Source organism: Chaetodon trifascialis, chromosome 20, assembly GCF_039877785.1.
Source record: "Chaetodon trifascialis isolate fChaTrf1 chromosome 20, fChaTrf1.hap1, whole genome shotgun sequence".
Lineage (NCBI taxonomy): Eukaryota > Metazoa > Chordata > Actinopteri > Chaetodontiformes > Chaetodontidae > Chaetodon > Chaetodon trifascialis.
The window spans coordinates 22003261-22025178 of record NC_092075.1 but is presented as its reverse complement, the minus strand read 5'-3'; the positions used below and the strand labels follow the sequence as shown (position 1 = coordinate 22025178).

Sequence of the window (21918 nt, the reverse complement as noted above, 5' to 3'; positions counted from 1 at the left end):
GCAACTTGTTGCTGCAAATTTTTTGCAACCATTCATTTAAAATCTAAACATAAGGGATCACACACTGCAATTGCTGCCATTGACCTATATTTATGTCTAAGCCATCAGATCACATCACAGTAGAGAATAGCATCCGAATCCTTGTCTCAGTGCAGCACCATAGAGTTCCTTTTCTCTTTCAACCAGCATTTATGAAAAAGGAAATAATCACTTTTTGTACTGGGTTATTGTCTGAGAACAGACACAGAAAATATGTCAATGAGAACAATTGAATTGAAATTCTGCTATATTGAAACACAAAAAAAGAGTTCCCAGAGGTTTAATCAGCTGAGGCTCAGTAGAGCAAATGCTCCTTCATTGTTTGCCCTTTTTTCTGTTTCTGCTCATTAAACCCATCATGTGATAATGATAAATGTCAGTTACTGTTGCTACAGTCACTGTTGTCTTCTTGTGAGACAGACAGTGGAGAAATTACTAGATCTTCTGGGGACTCTGGACCGATGGATAAATGAGACGCCTCCTGTTGACCAACCGTCACGCTTTGGTAACAAGGCCTACAGGACCTGGTACACCAAACTAGACCAAGTTAGTACACACACACACACACACACACACACACACACACACACACACACATCCAAGAGCTCAGTCAAGGTAACATTTTCAAATGTCTGAAGTCAAGTACCAATTTGAAACCAGTATTGTACATTTTCCAAAATGTGAAATTTGTAGACATGTCTCTGTGTTACTGATTAATATCATTCTGTAAGGTGTAAGGTAATGTAAGCCTATTACTGCATATCAGTTCTTCTCTACAAGTGAGGCTGTTCACAACATCCTTTTTAGGGTTACATAACATTTCAATTATAGCCTAACATTTCTGAACTTACATGTTACAATGCTTCGACCTTATAGCAGCAGACGCCTCTTCACAGTCAACGAGTCAATGCAATGCCACACACACAGTTTCTGTTGTAGGATAACTGGTGTTATGAACTCTTCACCGACACAGTTAATGTGTTCGGGGCCCAGTTTTTTTCTTGAGCAAACCAAACTCAACCTTGCTAAAACTTCATCATTAATTAAATGTAACATTAGTTCTTGTTTTCTGAGCTGTTCTCCTTTATCAAGTTTTGTTAATCATTTGATGACATAAATCATCTGTTTATTTCAGCTATGCGATTTTCTAAAGCTACCATTTGCACGAAAGTGCAGAAACTGTCTAAATCTACTATTACAAAAACTACATTGAGCACAGGGAATATCTATATAATCAGGAGTGCACATATTTCTTTAGTCAGGTACTCAGGTGAGTACCAGGAGATGGTGTTTGGTAATCACCACATACATGGCGTGGGCTTGAAAAACATGATCTTCCCTGCTTTCTTCTTCTGTGTGTCCCTCACTGTCCAACACTTCAGTTTTCTGTGTGGTAAATGATGAAGATGCACCTTCCAGTCCTTTGTTGAGTCTCAGATTAGCTGTCAGTCCACAGGTCAACAGCTTGCTTTGGGTCAAACCTGTGGTCAGGTTTGACAGGTGAACATGCATCAGCGCTGAGAGACAAGATCTGTACATATGTCATGCCTGATTAGCCTTATGAAATGCCAGGAGGAAAAAATCACAAACAGCTTGCTGCTGTTACTCATCATTGTGCCCCATTTGTGCGTTCTTTACTATTTCTTTGTTTTGATCAGATAACGGTGATTGAAACTCTTTCAGCCTGTATAAAACACACACCTGTTTTGTCTGCTAGATGTCAATGGTAGCAACATTTCAGTGTGCTCATTGTCATCCTCAAGCCTCTGCCTTTCTTCTGCTCGACTTTGGTTGAGCATTTCTTCATAGATGGTGGGACGCCAAAGTAGCTGCTTAATGTCTATTGTTTTTTGGACAACTCTCACAGTAACACAGTTATTTCACTGGGTCAAATGTGTTGACATGAAACGCATGTAGATGAGAAATGTTTATTAATGACCAATAACAGTTGCGGCCATCTTTGTCTGTTGAGTTTTATGGCATTGGCATCCATTCGTGTTGCACTATCACCGCCTGCTGGATTGTAACAGCTTCACAGTGCAAACTATTTACATTGTCCACCCAAACTGATCACATTCACAACATTGTCCTTACTATAGCCCAGACCCAATCCAGTTGCTGCCTGGGATACAAAGGCATGTTTTTGACCAACTGCAAGTTCCGCATTTCTGATTTTTGTCAGGCGTGCATACTCGCGCACCAGTTATGTGCACCCCTGTATATAATACACATCCAGTTTCAAGTAAAGGCCCACTACTACTTTCATATTAAGATTCATTTATTGTGACGTAGTGTCAGCAGGAGCCTTATCCTTCATTTGCCCACCATATTAAGTGAACCAGGCAGAACATAAAACTGTATGTCCTGTGGATCAGATGTGGCCAGTATCCAATCCTCTTAATTAGGTCAGTATCTGTGCTGTATCTCTAAATGAGACTAACTGTCACACATCCATACATACAACCACATGCTCTGCTTATAGATGCCTTGTCTTACAGGGTGCTTGTCTGTCTGTTTTTCTGTGTGTGTGTGTGTGTGTGTGTGTGTGTGTGTGTGTGTGTGTGTGTGTGTGTGTGTGTGTGTGTGTGTGTGTGTGTGTGTGTGTGTGTGTGTGTGTGTGTGTGTGTGTGTGTGTGTGTGTGTGTGTGTGTGTGTGTGTGTGTGTGTGTGTGTGTGTAGGAAGCAGAGGCCTTGGTGTCAGCAGTGCTCCCTGCTGACAGAAGTGCTGCAGCTCCAGAGATAGCCGTCTATCTGAAAGAGTCTGTGGGGAACGCCACCAGGATAGACTATGGAACAGGTAAACCTTCTGTATATCTGTTTTGTTGTTGTTTTTGTTTGTTTGATGTTTATTTCACTCCAATACTATAATTCTATACAAAGCATACAGATCAAATCAGACATCCTGGTGATCAGACTGCAAACCTTTTGTTGTTTGTCATTACCTGTTTCTTGTCAGTTCTAATAAATAGATCTAATGAAGATCAGAGTGCACTAAACAATACTTAGCCTCGGCACGTCTTGGAGCCACTTGTCAGAGAAAAGTCTTTTCTTCTGATGGGTGTAGTTTGAAGTTTCTTTGTAGTTGGCAGGATGCCAAAGTAGCTGCCCAATGTCTGTTGTTTTTGGACATTTATCACAGTAGGTTACTTCGTTTGGTTAAATATATTGACATGAGATGCATGTAGATGAGAATATGTATTGATGACCAATGAAAGTTGTTGCTTTCTTTGGCTGTTGAGTTTTATGGCAGTTGGCATTAGAGTTGGGCGGTATCCAAATTTTGATACCATCAAACTTTCCCCACATTTTCCTGGGGTATACGGTATTACCGTGACTAATTAAAAATCACTTTGCAGGGCAGCGTGACATGCGCGCAGTTCAGACGGTCAATGCCCACGCTAAGAAGCACCAGTCCTAACTTGTAGCATACCAGAATGACGGGGAGAAACTCAGCTAAAAGCCTCTACCAAGCATTGCCACCCAAACAACACATAATTCATACCCCAAGAAATTCTATGCACATGTAACAAAAACACGAAAAATATCGCACGTCAAAGGTACAGCGTCTGCTGATTTCACCACTTTGCACAAACCACAAAAGCCCGGTATCATATGAAAGCAGAGAGTCTGATGATCACGAAGATGCCTGCCTCCTCACTGTGCGAAGAAAACTCTGTGAGCTAGCAGCCAAAGAGTAGCAGAAAAACACTTTGCTAAATCATAAAGTGTGTTTTATCTTTGCTGTTTTGTGGTCAAAAGTTATATTCCAGCCCGAAAAAACGCTGCTAATGTCTCCTCCTATGACTCTGCGTTAGTTTGAGATCGTTAGCGAAGGTCCTGGTTGTTTACATAAAGAGGAGGGGGTATCTAGAGTGGAGGGAGCGCTCTTCATGCAATAACCTATCTCTGGGGTTACTTCCTTCTGGATCGTCATTGGTGTTTCTATGGTGAATGTGGGCGGGTCGTTGAGCTATTGACCGGCGTAACCACGCAGCTAGTTTCACCGCTCCATCTCACGGAGCAGCAGAGCGCTCACAGAGGACTCTGCTGAGCAGCCCGAAGTGTTATTTTACTGTTTTATTTGCATTTCGTACTTTTAAGAGAGCTAAGAACAATAGCAAGCAGAAAAAAGGCTGAAAAAGTGTTTTCAACAGAGTTTCTCCATATGCTTGGACGAGATAAGGGTTAGGTTAGGTACTCTACCCAGATGCGCCTAAATGAGCGCCTGGATATACTTGTGTTAAAACATCTGTAAAACTGCTCAGTTTTTTGTTTGTTTGTTTGTTTGTTTTTTGTTTGTTTGTTTTTTTAGCATGTACTTTTGCACAGTCACCTTTTTCTCCAGTAAAAATTCAACCAGATACATTGAACGGAGTGGACTTCATTTTTGTTATGACGATGCTACAATTATGTTAGGCCCCTACAGACCTATATGCATTTTTTTAATGACGGTAATGAAACTGATATTGTTGCTATTTTTAGATACTGTGGGATACCTTATTACCGGATTACCGCCCAACCCTAGTTGGCATCCATTCATATTGCCTTTCCGCCATTTTGTGGGTGCTTCACAATGAACTCTATTTACAGTGTCCACACAAGTGTTCCCATTCATGATACTGTCCATTCTACAACCGAGACACAATTCAGTTGCTGCCTTGTATGCAAAGTTTTGAAACACCTAGATGTTAGGCATTTCTGATTTTTGTCAGATGTGCATACCTCTCTCCAGTGTGTTCTTTGGATCATCAGCAGTAATAGGGACACTGTTGACATTGTTGTTGAATTGGAAAAAATATTTTTGATGCTGTGAGCTTCAGAAACTCATACCTTCAAGGCCAGATGACTTCTAGAGATAAGTAAGAAAATCTTGGTAATTTTGGTGGATCATCCCTTAAAACTATTTTAGAATTTATGTCTATATGTAAAACCATTTTTGATCTTGTGCCACATCCTGACCTTGCAGTTTTGCTGGCCAATCACAACACTTCTGTCCATAAACCTGGTGGGATCTGTCATCTCATGTTGAGAGATGATTCTCAAAAATCCTCCCCACTCTTCCTCAAGACTATTGGACCCTGGTTTCCAAATGAAATGCAAAATTTACTTTAATCTGAAAAGAGGACTTCAGACCACTGAGCAGTGGTCCAGTTCCTCTTTTCCTTAGCTCAGGTAGGGTGCTTCTGACGTCGTCTTTGGTTCAGGAGTGGCTTGACACTAGGAATGCGACACTTGGAGTCCATTTCAAGAACACGTCTGTGTGTGGTGGCTCTTGATGACTCCAGCTCTTGATGACTCCAGCCTCAGTCCACTCCTTGTGAATCTCCCCAACGTTCTTGAATCGGCTTTGCTTGACCATCTTCTCAAGACTGCGGTCATCGCTGTTGCTTGTGCACCTTTTTCTACCACACTTCGCCTTCCAGTCACCCTTCCATGACCATGCTTTGATACAGCACTCTGTGCACAGCCAGCCCTTTCAGCAATCATCTTCTGTGGCTTACCCTGCTTGTGGAGGGTGTCAATGAGTGTCTTCTGGATGACTGTCAAGTCACCAGTCTTATCCGTGATTGCAGTAGTGTGTACTGAACCTGACTGAGAGATTCAGGGTATTTATACTGCAGAAATAGTGATTTACTCAAACTTGAATTAAATAATCTAATATTTTGAGATATGTTTTTCTATTACAATCAACAAGTGCTTGAAACAGTTTACATGTAATGAGTCTGAAATATATACAGTTTTCACTTTCTGAAATAACTCACAAATGACTGACAAAAAATATTTTGTCTTCTGTCGTAACCACGATATTGTAATTTTTTGAGATTGTTCTGGCAATTTTGTACTAAAAAGCACAGAGTCGTTCATTGTCTTTCTGAGAGTTTATTCTGACGCCTGCAGACGGACTCCCTTCTTGCTGTCTCGAGTGTGAGATGACAAGAAAGAGCCCGGAGGAGGAGAAGTTGTATTATATACAATACATTAACTCTGTAGACGGGATGACTTTGTTCTATCATCAGAACGATGTCGACACAACAGGCACATCATGATGTACAATCAGGACAAAAGGTTCACTTAATCAGTGCATAATAACATACTGTATGGTCATGGTCAGCAGATTATGGCACACGCACACACCTAATCATATGACATGATTATTCATTTGGCTTTAAAATGATGAATACTTATGATTGAGTAAAAGAGAAGATGAATAATAAGAATTCCCATTACAAGATGCACCTGTAGCTGCGTACTGCACATTGATACCAGAGATATGCAACAAAGACAGTAGTATGTTTGGTCACAGACAGATACAGTGATGCATTGCAACTCCATTATTGTGTAAAGAATAGGCTTGATTCAGAATTTTACAAAGCTAACAGGCATTTAGTCCTACAACAGTGAAGCTATAAGAAATTAATACTGTCAGGTTTCATTCCTCAACTCCAGAATGGAGTTCATGTTTGAAGCTCCTTAATGTTTGTATATTTATCTTCTCAGGTCATGAGGCTGCTTTTGCTGCATTCCTCTGCTGTCTCTGTAAGGTTGGAGCTCTCAAGGTAGACGATCAGCTGGCTATCGTTTTTAAAGTTTTTAACAGGTATGGTATCTCTCAGTCCATCCATCTAGAAAGAGAGGGAAGTGGACTGGTCTCCAAAAGTCGTAATGTTAAAGATGAAACATCCTGTTCAGTATTTTAAGCAAGATAATTTTTGTACAATTTTATAGTGAAGAAAAAGGAAAGGAGCACCGTACAAAAGTTTGGGTACCCCAAGAGATTTGAACTCTCATAACTTTTACCAAGGTCACAAACCTTAATCAGGTTGCTATGGCTATGACTTGATCACAGTTATCATTAGGAAAGGTTATGTGATGCAAATTTCAAAGCTTTCTAAATACTGTGACTCCTCAACCCTTGTCCCAACAATCAAGAGCCACGGGCTTCTCTAAGCAGCTGCCTAGCACTCTGAAAATTCTAATAATTAATGCTTCTGTGAAGGATCTCCAACATAGATGCACAATAGACCACAGACTCGTGTTTGATAGGATTTTGTTTAGTGGATAAAATTGGGGATGTCACAAGAATCAATACATAGATCCCACTTACATTAATTTCAATACCAGCATTTTTGAAATGGTACTAATAGTATCAACAACTCACTCTGTAACATTGTTAGCGTTTTAATGTAGCTGTTGGTTTAAATGCTGAAACACTTCAGCAAAACAAAATGAGAGCACATTATCACACACTTTTTTGTTGTTACAGCATGACATTACATACCATTCCTCTAATATGTGTATGTAAAGATCACTTTCTATTCTGACCCTCCTACAACATCCTGTCGTGTGTGTGTGTGTGCTCTTTGTTTCTGCAGGTATCTTTCTGTGATGCGGAAGCTGCAGAGGACTTACAGAATGGAGCCAGCTGGAAGTCAAGGTGTGTGGGGACTGGATGACTTCCAGTTTCTGCCCTTCATCTGGGGAAGTTCCCAGTTTGTAGGTAAGAGCCTGGCTACAGCAGTTCAGTCAAACTATAGAAAAGAAGCAAGACAGGACTGTCTGTATCTGATGGGGCGAACCTGTCACACCAGGCACTAGGCTTTACCTTGGATTCTGAATCGGTCACTTTCACACCCGCAGTTCAGTTTATTTGTCGTAAATCAAGGAAAAAAGATGCATTGTTTCCATTGTTTGCATTCAGAATGACTTTTTACAAACAAATCTGGAGTAGTAAACATGAATGAACATAACCTATTGATTTGACCGTTTTAGTGATGTCTGCACCATCAGCGCTACATGGACCCATAAGGGAGAATTAGGTCACACAGCACATTACTGAACCTGATGTGGTTTCTTACCTTCTCTGGTGACACAATGAAATTACCCATGTTCATGCTCATGTTCATGTCCATGCTCATGCTTATGAGCATGAGTAATCTGGACTGCAACTAGTGCTCATGTATCATTGTCATGTATAAAACTAAAAAAAAAGAATAGACAGACAGCTTAAATAAATAGAGTAATACCCAAATGTAATTGATCTCCAGTTTAACACTGTTTGATCAGGGAAAATCATGGCACTTTACATTGGTACAAGTACATTACATGTAGCTTACAGATCAGGAGATGGCCTCCTCAACAGTCCATAATCAGTGTGTGGATTTGATACTAGCTTAGCTTTTAAATTTATACTTAAATTATATTTATCATCATAAAATCCAGAGGTTGGACAAAACAAATAGCACAGTTTGATTGACAGCTTTCATACCAGCCTAGATTATTGATGATGAGTTTACATGAGCTCCATCAAACAGGTTAAACCTTCAGAGGTCCCTGACTGAGGACTTTGGCGTTTCATATGGAATTAACCAAAGCTCTGCAGTATAGGTGAAATAATAATGGTTAACATTAAAAATTAAAATCCAATATGAAGTAAACTGACAAGCTGACAGTTTAGGGAAGCTAAAACAGGGCTCCTTTGATCTTTAAGTGTGATCTGTTTCTTAGCAGACATTTTGACTTGTCATTGCATGAAAAGCACGGGTGTTACTAACAATGGATCTGTTCTAATGTCCCAGTAATGCATAACATTCAGCCGTCATTCATTTTATTTACTCCTGTATTGTTTCACTGTCACATGCCAAAAACACAACAAAAGTAGAACTAAAAGACAACTCAGCTATGCTGATTTAAGATCAGAGTTGTGGTTCTGTTCATCCGGGCCAGTGGTAAAAGGTTCATATTGGAGGTAGAGACCACGTGACATTGAAACATTTACACATCCCCATGTCTCCACAGAGCTTGGAGGTGATGTTCTCAGTTAATGGGAAGGTAAATGGTGACACCTGGTGGTGAACATGTGTACTTACAACTCATTATCCCTTCAGATCACCCAACACTGGAGCCTCGCCACTTTATTGATGAGAGGGTGGTGAATGAGCATCACAAAGACTACATGTTTCTGGATTGCATCAAATTCATAAATGAGGTGGGAAAATGAAACACGTTGCACATTTTCACAATCATCACATTTTGATTGTTTTTAATCAGCTCTTTGTTTGCTGAAACATTCACTTTTGCACACTCCTCATTCCAAGTGAAGGTATATGGGAAGGTCAAAATATCAGGAACACTTCTCAGTTTAATGCAATTGAATACAAAAGTAATTCTATACATCCTCCTGATACTTCAAATATTTTTTGAATGTTTAATGTCAAAGAGGTTTTGACTCATCTTTATGGTAACTTTGTATTTCCACTCTCATTGTGTTGTCTTCAGCAGCATCAGGCAGCTGTTTTTAGTAAAAAAGGAATATATTCCTGTTTCCACCTGCAAATGGCAAACCGATAAAGTTAGAGACTAGCAAAGCGGTGTACTATGAAGCAAGTTTTACACAGCCATGCTTTCTTTACTTGAGCTGGTTTGATAAATCTTAAAACCCCAATCAGAGCTAATGAGTATCAACACAACACCACTATGGCAGCTGCATCGGCACTACTGCATGACAGACAGGGGTAACAAAACCAATTTCTATTGTCCAGTAATTACTGTTTTGTTTTTTAAAATCTGTTGAAGTTCGACATATTTAAGTCTCTCCTGTAATAACATCCTGTGAAAATTATTCCAGCGTTCTGCTGTTTCTCCTGCTGCTTCTCTGATGTCCACCCTCTCTCTCGCTCCTCTCCCGAATTGATGAATTAAAACTTTATTTCATTTAATGTTGTCATACACTTATTGTAACAATCTGTCAGTCAGTCTGTCAGTGTCAAAAACAAACGCATTTAGTGGACGTACACTGATGGTGTGCAAACAACAGGACAGATTAAATTGCAGCACATTTCGTGGCTTCCAGTATTGAATTCTTGTTCAATACTGAAAAAACTTCAACTTCAACTTCTCTCTTCATATGGGTTTTCCCTCTTATGTCATAATGCACAGAAATAGATTTTTTAGTGGTTGAAACCTTATATGCTTTTTAGAGGGACCATGCAAAAGTCATTTTGGACCAATTTTGACAGCCCTGTTTGCCGGCCATGTAGTTGGCCACCCCGCCTTGCATCGCTGTTGGCTCGTAGAAAGAAGTCATTAGTTATACACCTTTGTGTTGTACTGTTACAGAATTTATTTTGGCTAAATCAACACCGGATCATGTGTTGTGTGTCATGATAGCTGGTGAAGTGATTTAGCTAGCTAGCCAACTAATGTATCCACTCAGATAATGTTTTGCTAGCGACAACATTAGCAGGCAAGCAATTTAAGATTACCCAGGTACAGTTGTATGAAAACATTTGGGCACCTCAGGTCAAAATTTTCTGACTCTGTGAATAGTTAACTGAGTAGAAGATGGACTGATCTCACAAATGCTCATTTTTGTTTTTTACAATTTTACAGTCAAAAAAAAGGGGCGGGGCACCATATTTTGGGCACCCCAAGAGATTTGAACTCATAACTTTTAACAAGCTCTCAAATCTTAATCACCTTGTTAGGAGAAGTCCATAAAAATGATAGAAAAGCATTAACATGTAGCTGTTTCCTCAGTTTGTAATTTTACAAAGGTCTCAGCTTGACCTACAGTAACAGTGTAGGTCAAGCTGAGGACTGGAAGACCAAGAACATTTTCAGAGAGAACTGTTCATACGGTTGCTAGAAAGGAAAATACTACCCCCTGTTTGACTGCAAAAGACCTTCAGGAACATTTAGCAGACTCTGGGATGGTGGTTCAAGTCCTGTGCACTGATTAAAATAGTAATAGTATAGTTAAAATAGAACTTTTTGGCCACAATGAGCAAAGGTATGTTCAGAGAACAAAGGGTACGAACATCTCTCTAACTGTTAAGCATGGGGTGGATCATTATGCTTTGGACTTGTGTTGCAGCCAGTGGAAAAGGTAACAATTCACTGATGGACGGGAGAATGGATTCAATTACATACCAGCATATAGTGAAAGCAAAGATTACACCATTTATACAAAATATGAAGATGAAAAGAGGATGGTTTCTACAACAGGGTAATGATTCAAAACATACATTAAAATCCACAAAGGACTACCTCAATAGGGTCATGGTGAAGGTTATGCCATGGCTCTCACAGTCTTCCAACTTAAATGTCATTGAAAATCTGCAGATAAACCTCAGAGGAGCAGTGCATGCAAGATGATCCAATTTCAAACAGTTCTGACAGAACTAGATGAGACTTTTGCAAGGAAGAATAGGCAAAAATCCCCCAAACAAGAACTGACAGACTCTTAGCTGTCTACAAAAAGCATTTACAAGCTGCGATACTTGCCCAAACTTTTACAGCCCTTTTACATTTTTTGTTATTTTAAAACTGTAAAAGATTGAAATAAAAAGTAATCCCACTTGAAATATGAGAGAAATGTGTCATTAACTTTATGTTGTTTTGAATTCAGGTCATCTTTTACTCACTTAGCTATTCACAGAAGCAGAAATTTTGACAAAGGGTTCCCAAACTTTTGCATGTCCCTGTAGCTGTAACTGTAATCTAGCGTAGGTTGCTTCGTATCTTTAGCTGATAAAACAATTAGCAAAAGACAATGTAGGAGTTACTACACTTGGAATTAATACTATACACCATGAAATTATATGGGGCACAATCTCCACTGATTAATGAATTAATCAATCAATTGATTAATTCATTGGGAGGAAAATGAATTACATCAAATGAGTCTGTCTTATATCTGAAAGCTGTAAACTTATTACAGGGGCCTCTGTCTCTCTTGTAAAGGAACACCCAAATACAGTGACTTTAAATCAAGATATTTATTGAACTAACTAAACATATATACATTTATACAATTAGAACGGTTGAATGAATGAATGAATGAATGAATGAAAGAATGAATGAATGAAAACGTAAATCAACAAGTTACTGCTGACAGAATGAATGGAAATAATGAATGAATCTTATCAAAAATGACCCAAAAGCACAATAAGGAGTAAATAAACGAAACAAAAATCATTTTTAGAATGAACTCTGCATCAGCTTTCAGAGAGAACACATGAAAGATCTTTCGTTCCTACTGTTTCTGTGCTGATGAAGGCTGATGATGAGGCAAACTTCCCAGAAAGCACCAAGCGTGGTGAAGGAGACTCTGATCCTCGGGTTGCCAGGGTGACAGGCAGATGAGAATTGCTGTAGGTTGAGTGAAGCAGCTGGTCCAGCGCTTCCTCAGTAGGATGAATCCAAAGTTCATTAGCAGGCTGCAGAGTTTGGATGCCAAAGCTTTAACCAAAAAGTGATGAAAAGTCAAACAAGTTTAACTGCACAAAAAAAAAAAAAAAAAAAAAGGGGGAGATACAAAATAACCAATTACTGTATTCACATAGCAAACGACATGCCATGGCTATTGGTACTTGGCTTGTGGCTTTTAAGCGTCTTTGCAGTCTTTCTTCTTGGAGTCCCTTTCTGCAGCTTTTCAGCCATCACTAAAAATGAAAAAGACAATGCCTGAAACGCTATGGCTGCAAAGCCAGAAGGTCCACAGAAAAAAATAGAGAAGCCAAAAGGGGGAAAAAGGGGGCGGCAGTTAGTATTCTACGTTTTTTATAGTCTTGGAGGCGTGTTTTGGAAGGAAGAGGATCCTTGGACTGCATTAATTACTAATTAATTCCTGGCCTCCAACTTCAAAGTAAAATACCTGAAGGCTACGCACTTTCAAAGTGGATACTCACTCATTCAGTATGACATATCATGAAAACCAGTGGGAAACACTTAAAACTTGCAATATTAATCGGTCAGTTAACACAGAATAACCAGTTACCTTTATTTTCAGAACTGTTTGACAGTGGAGCACATCTGAAGTCATACATGATCCCAGCATTCAAACTACAGTGTCCCATACGTCCGGTCACATTGTCTCCTCCTTAAGATCCTCTGCACATAGGTTCCTTTGTTGTGCAGATATATTATTAACATTTTCAGGATACACGACACAGGAAGAGGCCTCAGCCCCCTCTGGACTAACATATTTTACAATGAGTCCATTCATTTCAGTCATGCACAATACAGACATGGTCAGATCATGTGGACATATAAGACAAAACATCTATTCATGTTTTAATAAGAGCACAATCATGTGAATAACAGCAGAATGATTTGGAGAAAAAGCTTCATCAGAGTCCGACCCTAATGTCATATTTCAAAGAATATTTTACACAGATTTCTTGTTTTCCTTAACCTTAAATATATGTCTGCGTTTGCTGAATAGTCTGTATTACTGAAAAGGTCTTTCGATAATAGTGTGGCACCCCAAAATATCAAAACAATTACATGTGTTAGGACAACAAGATACATATATTTCCACATTTTAGTAATCAATTTTGACCATTTCAGACACTCTCCAGTCTGTATCTGTAGAGAAAAACAAGGATGTTACTTCAAAACTTTTTCTATTTTCCCTTTGTGGCTGGAAGGTTGATGTGAAGAGACTGGGATTTTCTTTAAGTTCTGTTGTTCTCCTGTAGTAAGCTAGCCTATTTACCAGATCAGTCCCGGGACTCTGGATGAATTAGCTTATATTATCAGTATTAATGAATCAGTATTTTGATATGTTAACTACTTGCCAGAATCAGTAAGCAAGCTAATGTTAGCTAACATTAACCATATAAATTAGAATATATGTCACATACTTGCAGTACTGTCAGCTTTGACTTTGAACTTTGTGGTGGACTCTGTGTTGTGGTGGGTGCCAAGAGATTTGTGTGCATAAACGTCACATCCTGTCCGATTTTCCCGAAAAAGTCCTTCATGTAGAAATCAGTGCACAGGCTGTTATAGGCCACCAAGAAATTCAGGGAAGGTCTTGTTTTGTTACAGTCCATTCACAGATTGACAGGACAAAGTAATTAGCAACTGAGAGTTGATTCACATTCTTACTTATTGTACCTTTAAGTGTCAGTTCTTGCTAATTACAAAGTATTTTCTCACCTCTGTTGGAAACTCTCCATGCAGATAGTTTGCTTTTGAGGTAACTGTTTCTGAGATTTCTGCCTGCACTCCAGTACAATGGAGGTGAATGGCATTTAGTTTGTGCTGCTCACAGCAACATTCAAATCTTTTAACAGCACCATTTCTCCCCAGAGACAGCATCCCTGTTTCTCTGGATAACCATAGAAGGCACTCTCTCAACAGTTTTCTTAGGGAATATTTCTTCAGTTGTATTTGAATATTGCAAAGCAGTTTCCAGTACATTTATATAAATGTACACTTACTTTACTTACTTTAAATAGATTGAAAACATACTTTTTTATATAAATATTTGTATTTAATTTCAAGATTACAGGTATGAACATCAACAAAAACAGAACATAAACAACATTTCCCCCACAGACATCAAGGGACTAAGGAGGAACAGCTTAATAAATGACGACTCATCTACATATAAGACACAAACATATATGCATGCAAATATGTGGATGGCATACAGCACAGACGCAGAAGGCATTGTGGAAAGTAATACCCCAAGGGACATCAGAGACATTGACCAGATAATGGCAGACTAAAAGTGGATGTGCTCAGTCCATGCTAGTCTATCTAGACCCCTCTGCAGAGCCTGGCCCCATCCTCACCAATATAGCCCAGAAGAGGATTCCAGATTTTGAAGAATTTAAATGGATTGTCTTTCAGCCAGAAGCTTATTGTTTCAAGAGGGACAAGTTCCATAATGTTCCTGATACAAAGTGAAGTAGTAGGGACAGTGTCCAATATCCAGTGGAGGAGAATACATCTCCTGGTACCATGAAAACATACTTTTAATAAATATACAACAGTAAAATATATTTTTAGTAAAATTCAAGGAAAATTTTTAAAGTGCACATTTAAGATAACTGCTGTCAAATACTTTTCTGGTATATTTTCAGTAAGTGTGTTAAAACACTATTAGCATAATAGTGCACTTAAAATATGGTTTACAGATCATATTAATTTTATGCTGTCATGACATACTCAAAAGTATATTTCTACTCACTATATCTGTACATATCTGTATGCTGTTCAGTGTACCAGATACAGATACACAAAAGCATGTCCATACAAGGCCTAGCTCATGCATAAACTTATTTCACAACAGACAATGTTAGTAAGAGACACATTTTTAAAATTTTTTATTATCATCTTAAGATCAAACATCCGGAATGCTGTATCATGCTGTCAATGACCGGAAAGGATCAATAAGTGCCAAATATTTCAAGGACAGGCAGGCATTAATTGTATTAAATATAATGATATAACTGAGGACATATTTGTATACTACATCTTGTTCATCCTTAGTTTGAACGTACACTTAAGGTGTATTGAAAATGAAAATGAAGTATGTAAAAATACACTAGTAGCCTAATTTTACCATTAATAGTACATTTCATGTACAAGCACAATATATTCAAGCAAATTTGGTAGTACACTTTAAATCATCACTTACAATTTTAGGAGTTATCAAGTACACTTAAAAGTTATTGAAAATGCTCTAGAAGTTAGTAAAAATAGACTAGTATCTCAGTATAGATGTGTGTAGAAGTCAGATGTAATGTATGCTCAAATTACAATTTACATTACATTCTAAATGTATTTCAGTTTTACTTTAATTTGAAGAATAGCATGAGTGATACAAAATGATTAGTACAATTTGCATTGTCTTAAGTATACTGAAAAAGTTCCATTTTAGTACAATCAAGTATACTTAATACAATTTAAGTTGGACTTTTATGTGTCTTAAATACTATTTAATTGTAATAAGTGCAGAATCTGTTTATTTTAAGTATACCAGTTTAATAGTCAGGATGCGAGTACACTTTAGTATGCTTGGTATACAAGTACTTTATATGTTTCAGTGTTTTCTTTGTTTTTCTTTTTTCCTCTAGGGTAGAGACATAGAAAAGTCTAGGTAGAAAATTGCTGACTTATATACTGTTATATTTATAGGTTAATACTGTAAATTAGTAAACTAAGGGTTCATTTAATTAGATGCTGTAACTCCAGCTCCCAGATGGTCTTAGAGTTTCCTGCTGAGCCAAAGGTTGATTGTGAACAATCTGTCAATACAACATGGGGATGTATCCAGACATGGAGTACTGTCCCCCAGTGGACATTTCCCTCACAATCTGGATGAATTGTTTAAATTTTATAAAATGTGTTTAAAATTCACGTTTTGACTTTTTAGATTACTGGCCCATGGGGTGTTTTAGATAATTGCCTATTGACCATATTCAGTATACAGTACTATGTGTACTTGTATAAACATTGTACTGATTTTTTACTGCTTTAGCTGTTAGAAATAAATTTGTGGGCCACAGCTGAATGTGTTTTTGTCCAGGAAAAGGAAGACGGGGAAAGGCAGATGGATTCTGTTGGTAGAGTGCCAGAGCAGGAACCGTGTGCTTTGTTTTTGGTTTTTGTAGGAAAAGGAGGGGAGGGAAGTGTGGGAGGGCGTTTATGGAGCAGCTACATCCTTTTCCTCCTTCCACCTAAGAAGCACCACCTCCATCACTCTTTTTACTCCGCCTCCTGCTGCTGCTTGACCTCTCCCTCCTCTTCACGGTCATGAAAGGATGCTGCTGTTTTGTCAAGAAGGGCCTCTGTGGTCCTTCTCATCCGTTACTCCCTGTTTTTATTTTGGGGGCTTTGCTCTGTCTTTTTGTCTTTTTCATTGTCTGTTTTGTTGACATTCATTTGGTATTTTTTCTGTGACTGAATTTTGGAGCTGATAAAGCCAGTTAAACTGTTAGTTAATTAGTTGTTTGGGTCTTTATTTCCCAGCAAAAATGTCAAACAGCTTCTCCAATGTGAGGATTTGGTGCTTTTTTTCTTTTTCATATAATTGCTAACTGATTATTTTTGGGTTTGCTGTCGGTCACTCAAAGCAAACCATTTGAAGATGTCACCTCTGGCCCTGAAAATTGGAAAGGTGGAGTTTTTTTCACCTTCTCCTGACATTTTAGACTAAACAGTGACTTAAGAAAATAATTTCTCAAGATTAATCAATAATGAAAATAATAGGTAGTTGCTGTGTTGCTGACTGTGTTTGCTGTCTGGCTTCCTTTCCCTTTCCCTCTTGTGTGTGTTAAGTTGAAATGAAATGCAGGTTAGCATGTTCTTGCAGAAAAGACAGTGAATCCTTCATCACCTTCTATTGCAGTATCCCCGGAAGCTGATCAGTAAACTGGTGTTGGGCCATAGATTTGCTTCAAAGATACCTTCAACTTATGACATCTGTCACGTTCAGCTGCTCACCAGCTAATGCTTTGCGTATGGAAGCCAAATGGTGAGAAGAGTCAACACCTGGTCACACCAGAGAGTGGTACAGCGAAATTAATCTGTACGTCTTTGCAGATTTTTTGGTTGTTAAAAGCTTGTTAATGTACAACCATATTCCAGAGATGTAGTCAACATTGGGACACGGTGTAAAACATAAATAAAACTGAATGTTGTCATTTTCTCATCTTTTTAAACTATTCTAGAACTGGCAGAAACATTCACAGTGGGTTTGTTACTATAAGCTACATCTTTCACTGATCTTTTCATCTGCATAATTGACTGAATTCCATGTAGATATAGAAAGACAGCTGTAAGAAATGGTTTGGAGGGACAATGCCCGAAATAGATACATAAAACTCTGATTTAAAGAAAATTTCGATGCAGTGTAAAACACAAATAACAGAATTTGCTCATCCTTTTTGACCTATACTCAATGAAAATTTTGAATGAATGTGATATTTTGCCGATCCTTTTTAACATGTCAGTTGAAAACAGTACAAGGATAATATAACTAATGTTTGACCTTGTAAATATACGCTTATTCTGAATTTTCGAGTACACATTTCAAATAAGCTGGGACAGGAGCAACCAAAGACTGGGAAAGTTGTGGAATTCTTCAAAAACACCTGTTTGGAACATTCCACAGGTAAACAGGTTCATTGGCACCAGGTGATTGGTAACAGTATCATGATTCGCTATGAAAGGAGCATCCTGGAAAGGCTCAGTCGTTCACAAGCAGGGATGGAGTCAGGTTCATCACTTTGTGAACACATGATTGTATGAAGGATATTACCACTTGGGCTTGGGAACACTTTGAAAAACCTTTGTGAGTAAACATAGTTTGTTTTCCAAATGATCACATTCTGTTTTATTTATGTTTTAGATGGTGTCCTTACTTTTTTGCTTTGTAGTCAGCTTACTTACAGGGTGAGTTGGTGAATTGCTGTAGCTGGCAAGCTAACTTCTACCTTGCTAATGCTACTTTGGGCCAGAGCTTCTCTGCTCTTCTGTTTCTTCCCCCCTTGATATTTTGTTTGCCATTCAATTCAATAAAAACTTATTGAAGAGGGGAAGTAACAAGCTTGTTATTGGTCAGTTAGAAAACCCTGTTGCTTGTTACCTCAATACTGTCCCCTTTTAACTAAACTCGTCTGTCAGATAGTATAAACTGCCAGGAAATAATTCCTCCAATTTTGACTCTCCAGCTCTTCATTCCCTCAAAGATTAGCACTGTCAAGATGGCTCGCTATTGATCTACAATGCAAATTTGCAGTTCAAAGGTCACCGAAATCAAGCAAAATCCCAATGAACAATAGTCCTTTGGATTGAAAGTAATCTAAATAAATGATTCTAGTATAATTTAAATATTTATACCATGTACAAAGACAATGCACTGTCTTGATTGGTTAGTAGATGTCACTAACAACATGGGAACACATTAAAGGTGGTTCCAGTCAACAAACAAGTCAACAAAGAGCAAGGTTTATTTAACTGTGGGTAACCATACCAACAATACTGAGGGTTAATAGTGAACCAGTCAGCTCTCATTGTTGAAATGTGACAGAATAATGTTTAAAATGCAGTATTTTTCTTTGGGAAGTGATGCAGAATAAACATGATAACACTCTTCTCTTAGATCTATTACTCACCTTATTCAGTCTTGGGTTTTCCTCGTTTGTGCACTGCTGCTCAGACAGGCTTGTAACCATCCAACACCCCATACGTATGCACTCCCAAGTATTTTCCTCCTATTTACACACATGGATACTTCAAACTCCTGTGTTGTTGTTGTTGTTGTTTTTTTAATTTACACAAGGTGCGTGCGTCTGTGCGTGCGTGTGCGTGTGCGTGCATGCGTGTGTGCGTTCCTAAGCATGAGTCATTTCCTTCCCCACATGCTGCTGTGAATCACTCCTTCCTCCAGGGAATACGGGCTGTCTCCACCCCCTTTCCTCCCTCTTCCATGCCCTTAACAATCCCCCCACCCCCACCCCCTCATGCGGGGCCCTGGAAAGTGTCTAGAGCAATGTGAGGATGGGGGGATGGAAGGATGGAAAAAGGAGGGGGCCGTTACATTGATGCCCCAAGGTCTGGTTTTTGGTTCCTCTGACTCTTAGGAGAAAATGGTGGGAAAATGCTACATAGCCCTTACTTCATTCATACATTTATGAATTTGCATATTTGTTTTTGCCAATCTTATTTGTCACAGTGACTGTGTAGCTATTTTTCTTGTGTATATTCTTACACTTTTTTGTCATCTGTCTGAGCTAACAAACTCATCGTTGATTCTAGAATTTATCAATGATTTATGTTATTTAGGTGATTGCTGGAACAACAATCAGCCTTTTGTTCTGCATCTTCTTTTCACTTTGTTGAAAAATGCACAATAATCAATGTAATAAGAAAGCAAAGTAATAAGAAGCTTTTTCCCACATTTTCATTGGTGTGAGAGGACAACAGTCTGTTGGTCAAATTGTCACACTCATTCCTCTTCTGTATTTTTCTCCGAGCTTCATATTATGCATATCATGTTCAAGACAAACCTAAAAATGATAAAAATAGAGAAAAAAAAACTGAAACAACAACTATATCATCACAGCATTAGAGGCTACATCCTATAAGCACGTTCTACGTGCTTATAGGATCATTTTCAGAATTCACTGTTGAATTTCCAATCATCAACAGTGGGGGCACTATTGGGTGCTGATGAGTGTAGCTTTTAAGTTACAATCATCAACCAGCCGGCCAGCAGCATCAGTACACTCAACAGTGATTATTTATCACTTATTAGAAAGTGATATGAAATCTATGGTCATAGTGCACAGAATATCTGTTGTTACAAATTGTATCTCAAACCTATTATATGCAACCCCATTCCAAAAAAAGTTGGGACAATGTGTAAAATGTAAATAAAAACAGAATACAGTCATTTGTAAATGACTTGTGTTTACCGGCAACGGTTTTACAAAGTGTTCCTGAGTCCATGTAGCAATATCCTTTATACAATCATGTGTTCACAAAGTGGTGAACCTCACTCCATCCTTGCTTGTGAACAACTGAGCCTTTCGAGGATGTTCCTTTCATACCCAATCGTGATACTCTTCAACTTTCCCAGTCTTTTGCTGCCCCTTGTTAGGCAGGTGCTGCTGGCATCAGATTAAGTATATATTTTCAAAATTCAGTTAAAGTGAAGAGGTAAAACATGAAGTATGTTGTCTTTGTTCTGTTTTCATTGAGTACATGTCAAAAAAGGATGAGCAAATTCTGTTATTTATGTTTTACACTGCGTCTCAGTTTTCTTGGAATCAGAGTTTTATGTATCTTTCTGGCATTAACATTGTCCCTCCAAAACGTTTCTCACAGCTGTCTTTCTATATCTACATGGAATTCAGTCAAATATGCAGATTCATCTGCAGAAATGATGCAGGGGTAATGGAAAATTAATTCCCTGACTTATATGTTAGTTCTTGCCAGGAGTAGTTTCTACTGTCTTTCAGCACATTGTTTTGGTTATAGCATCACTCAGCTCATAGTTTTGTTTTGTTGGCCCACTACTTTATTTTGATTCACTCTCACCATTTTTGGTGAGCAGGCAGCTGCAAAAAAAATCTGACTTTTTAACTGCTAAATGGTCAACTATGTTCACCAGTTACTCGCCAATTTTGTCCTTGCTGTTGGGTGCTGATCAAGTTGTTTTAAGAGCTTTCAGAACCTTTTTGCTGAAAATTACTGTCTGCTGCAACAGAAAATAGTGAGAGTGAATAAAAAAAGTGTTTTGGGCCAACAAAACAAAACTATGAGCTGAGTGACACCATAAGGCTCCATAGAGTTGAGGGGAACTGCTGAGTGAGGTGGTTATGCCATTGTGCCCACTTTGACAAACAACTGCATGTACACAGTGTAAAACATAAATAAACCAATGTGATATTTGGCTAATACTTCTTAACATGTCAATTGAAAACAGTACAAAGACAATATAATTGATGTTTGACCTTGTCTTTGTAAATATATGCTTATTCTGAATTTGATTTCAAACAAGCTGGGACAGGGTAAAGTTTGTGGAATGCTCCAAAAGCATTCCACAGGTAAACAGGTTCATTGGTAACAGCTGATCATCATGATTGGGTATGAAAGGGGCATCCTCGAAAGGCTCAATCGTTCACAAGCAAGGATGGAGAGAGGTTCACCACTTTCTGAAACACATGACTGTATGAAGGATATTACTACATGGTCTCAGAAACACATCGTAAAAGAATTGTTGGTAAACACAGCTCATTTGCAATTGATTGCATTCTGTTTTTATTTATATTTTGTGCAAGTAGCCATGTGGTCAATTAGTATAAAAATATTGATTATTGTAACTTTAAGACCTTCGACATCCAGAAATTGAAACAAATCTTTGAAGATGTGTAGAATTCGTTCTTGCCTCAACCTGTAAATCAGAAATCAAACAGCAGCATCTTCGGATGCCTGACTGCTACAAGTTCAAGATCTTCCTTTATACACAGTAGAATGTGTTCCTGTACAAGACATAACTGATCATTTCCTTCATTATCACTGCGCTGCATTTCTGACATCCCCTTTCTGAGTGTGTAGTGCCTTTTAAAAAACTTT

The 21918-nt window shown here is 38.4% G+C and overlaps 1 protein-coding gene across 1 annotated transcript in view; it reads left to right on the top strand.

Moving 5' to 3' along the window:
- ptpa (protein phosphatase 2 phosphatase activator) overlaps positions 1-21918 on the top strand; it is a 32022-nt gene that overhangs the window by 2180 nt on the left and 7924 nt on the right. The window contains exons 4-8 of the mRNA XM_070989143.1: positions 460-585; positions 2719-2836; positions 6538-6637; positions 7413-7537; positions 8925-9025. Of these exons, the coding sequence (XP_070845244.1) occupies positions 460-585; positions 2719-2836; positions 6538-6637; positions 7413-7537; positions 8925-9025 (570 nt within the window). The remainder of the gene's footprint in view (positions 1-459; positions 586-2718; positions 2837-6537; positions 6638-7412; positions 7538-8924; positions 9026-21918) is intronic.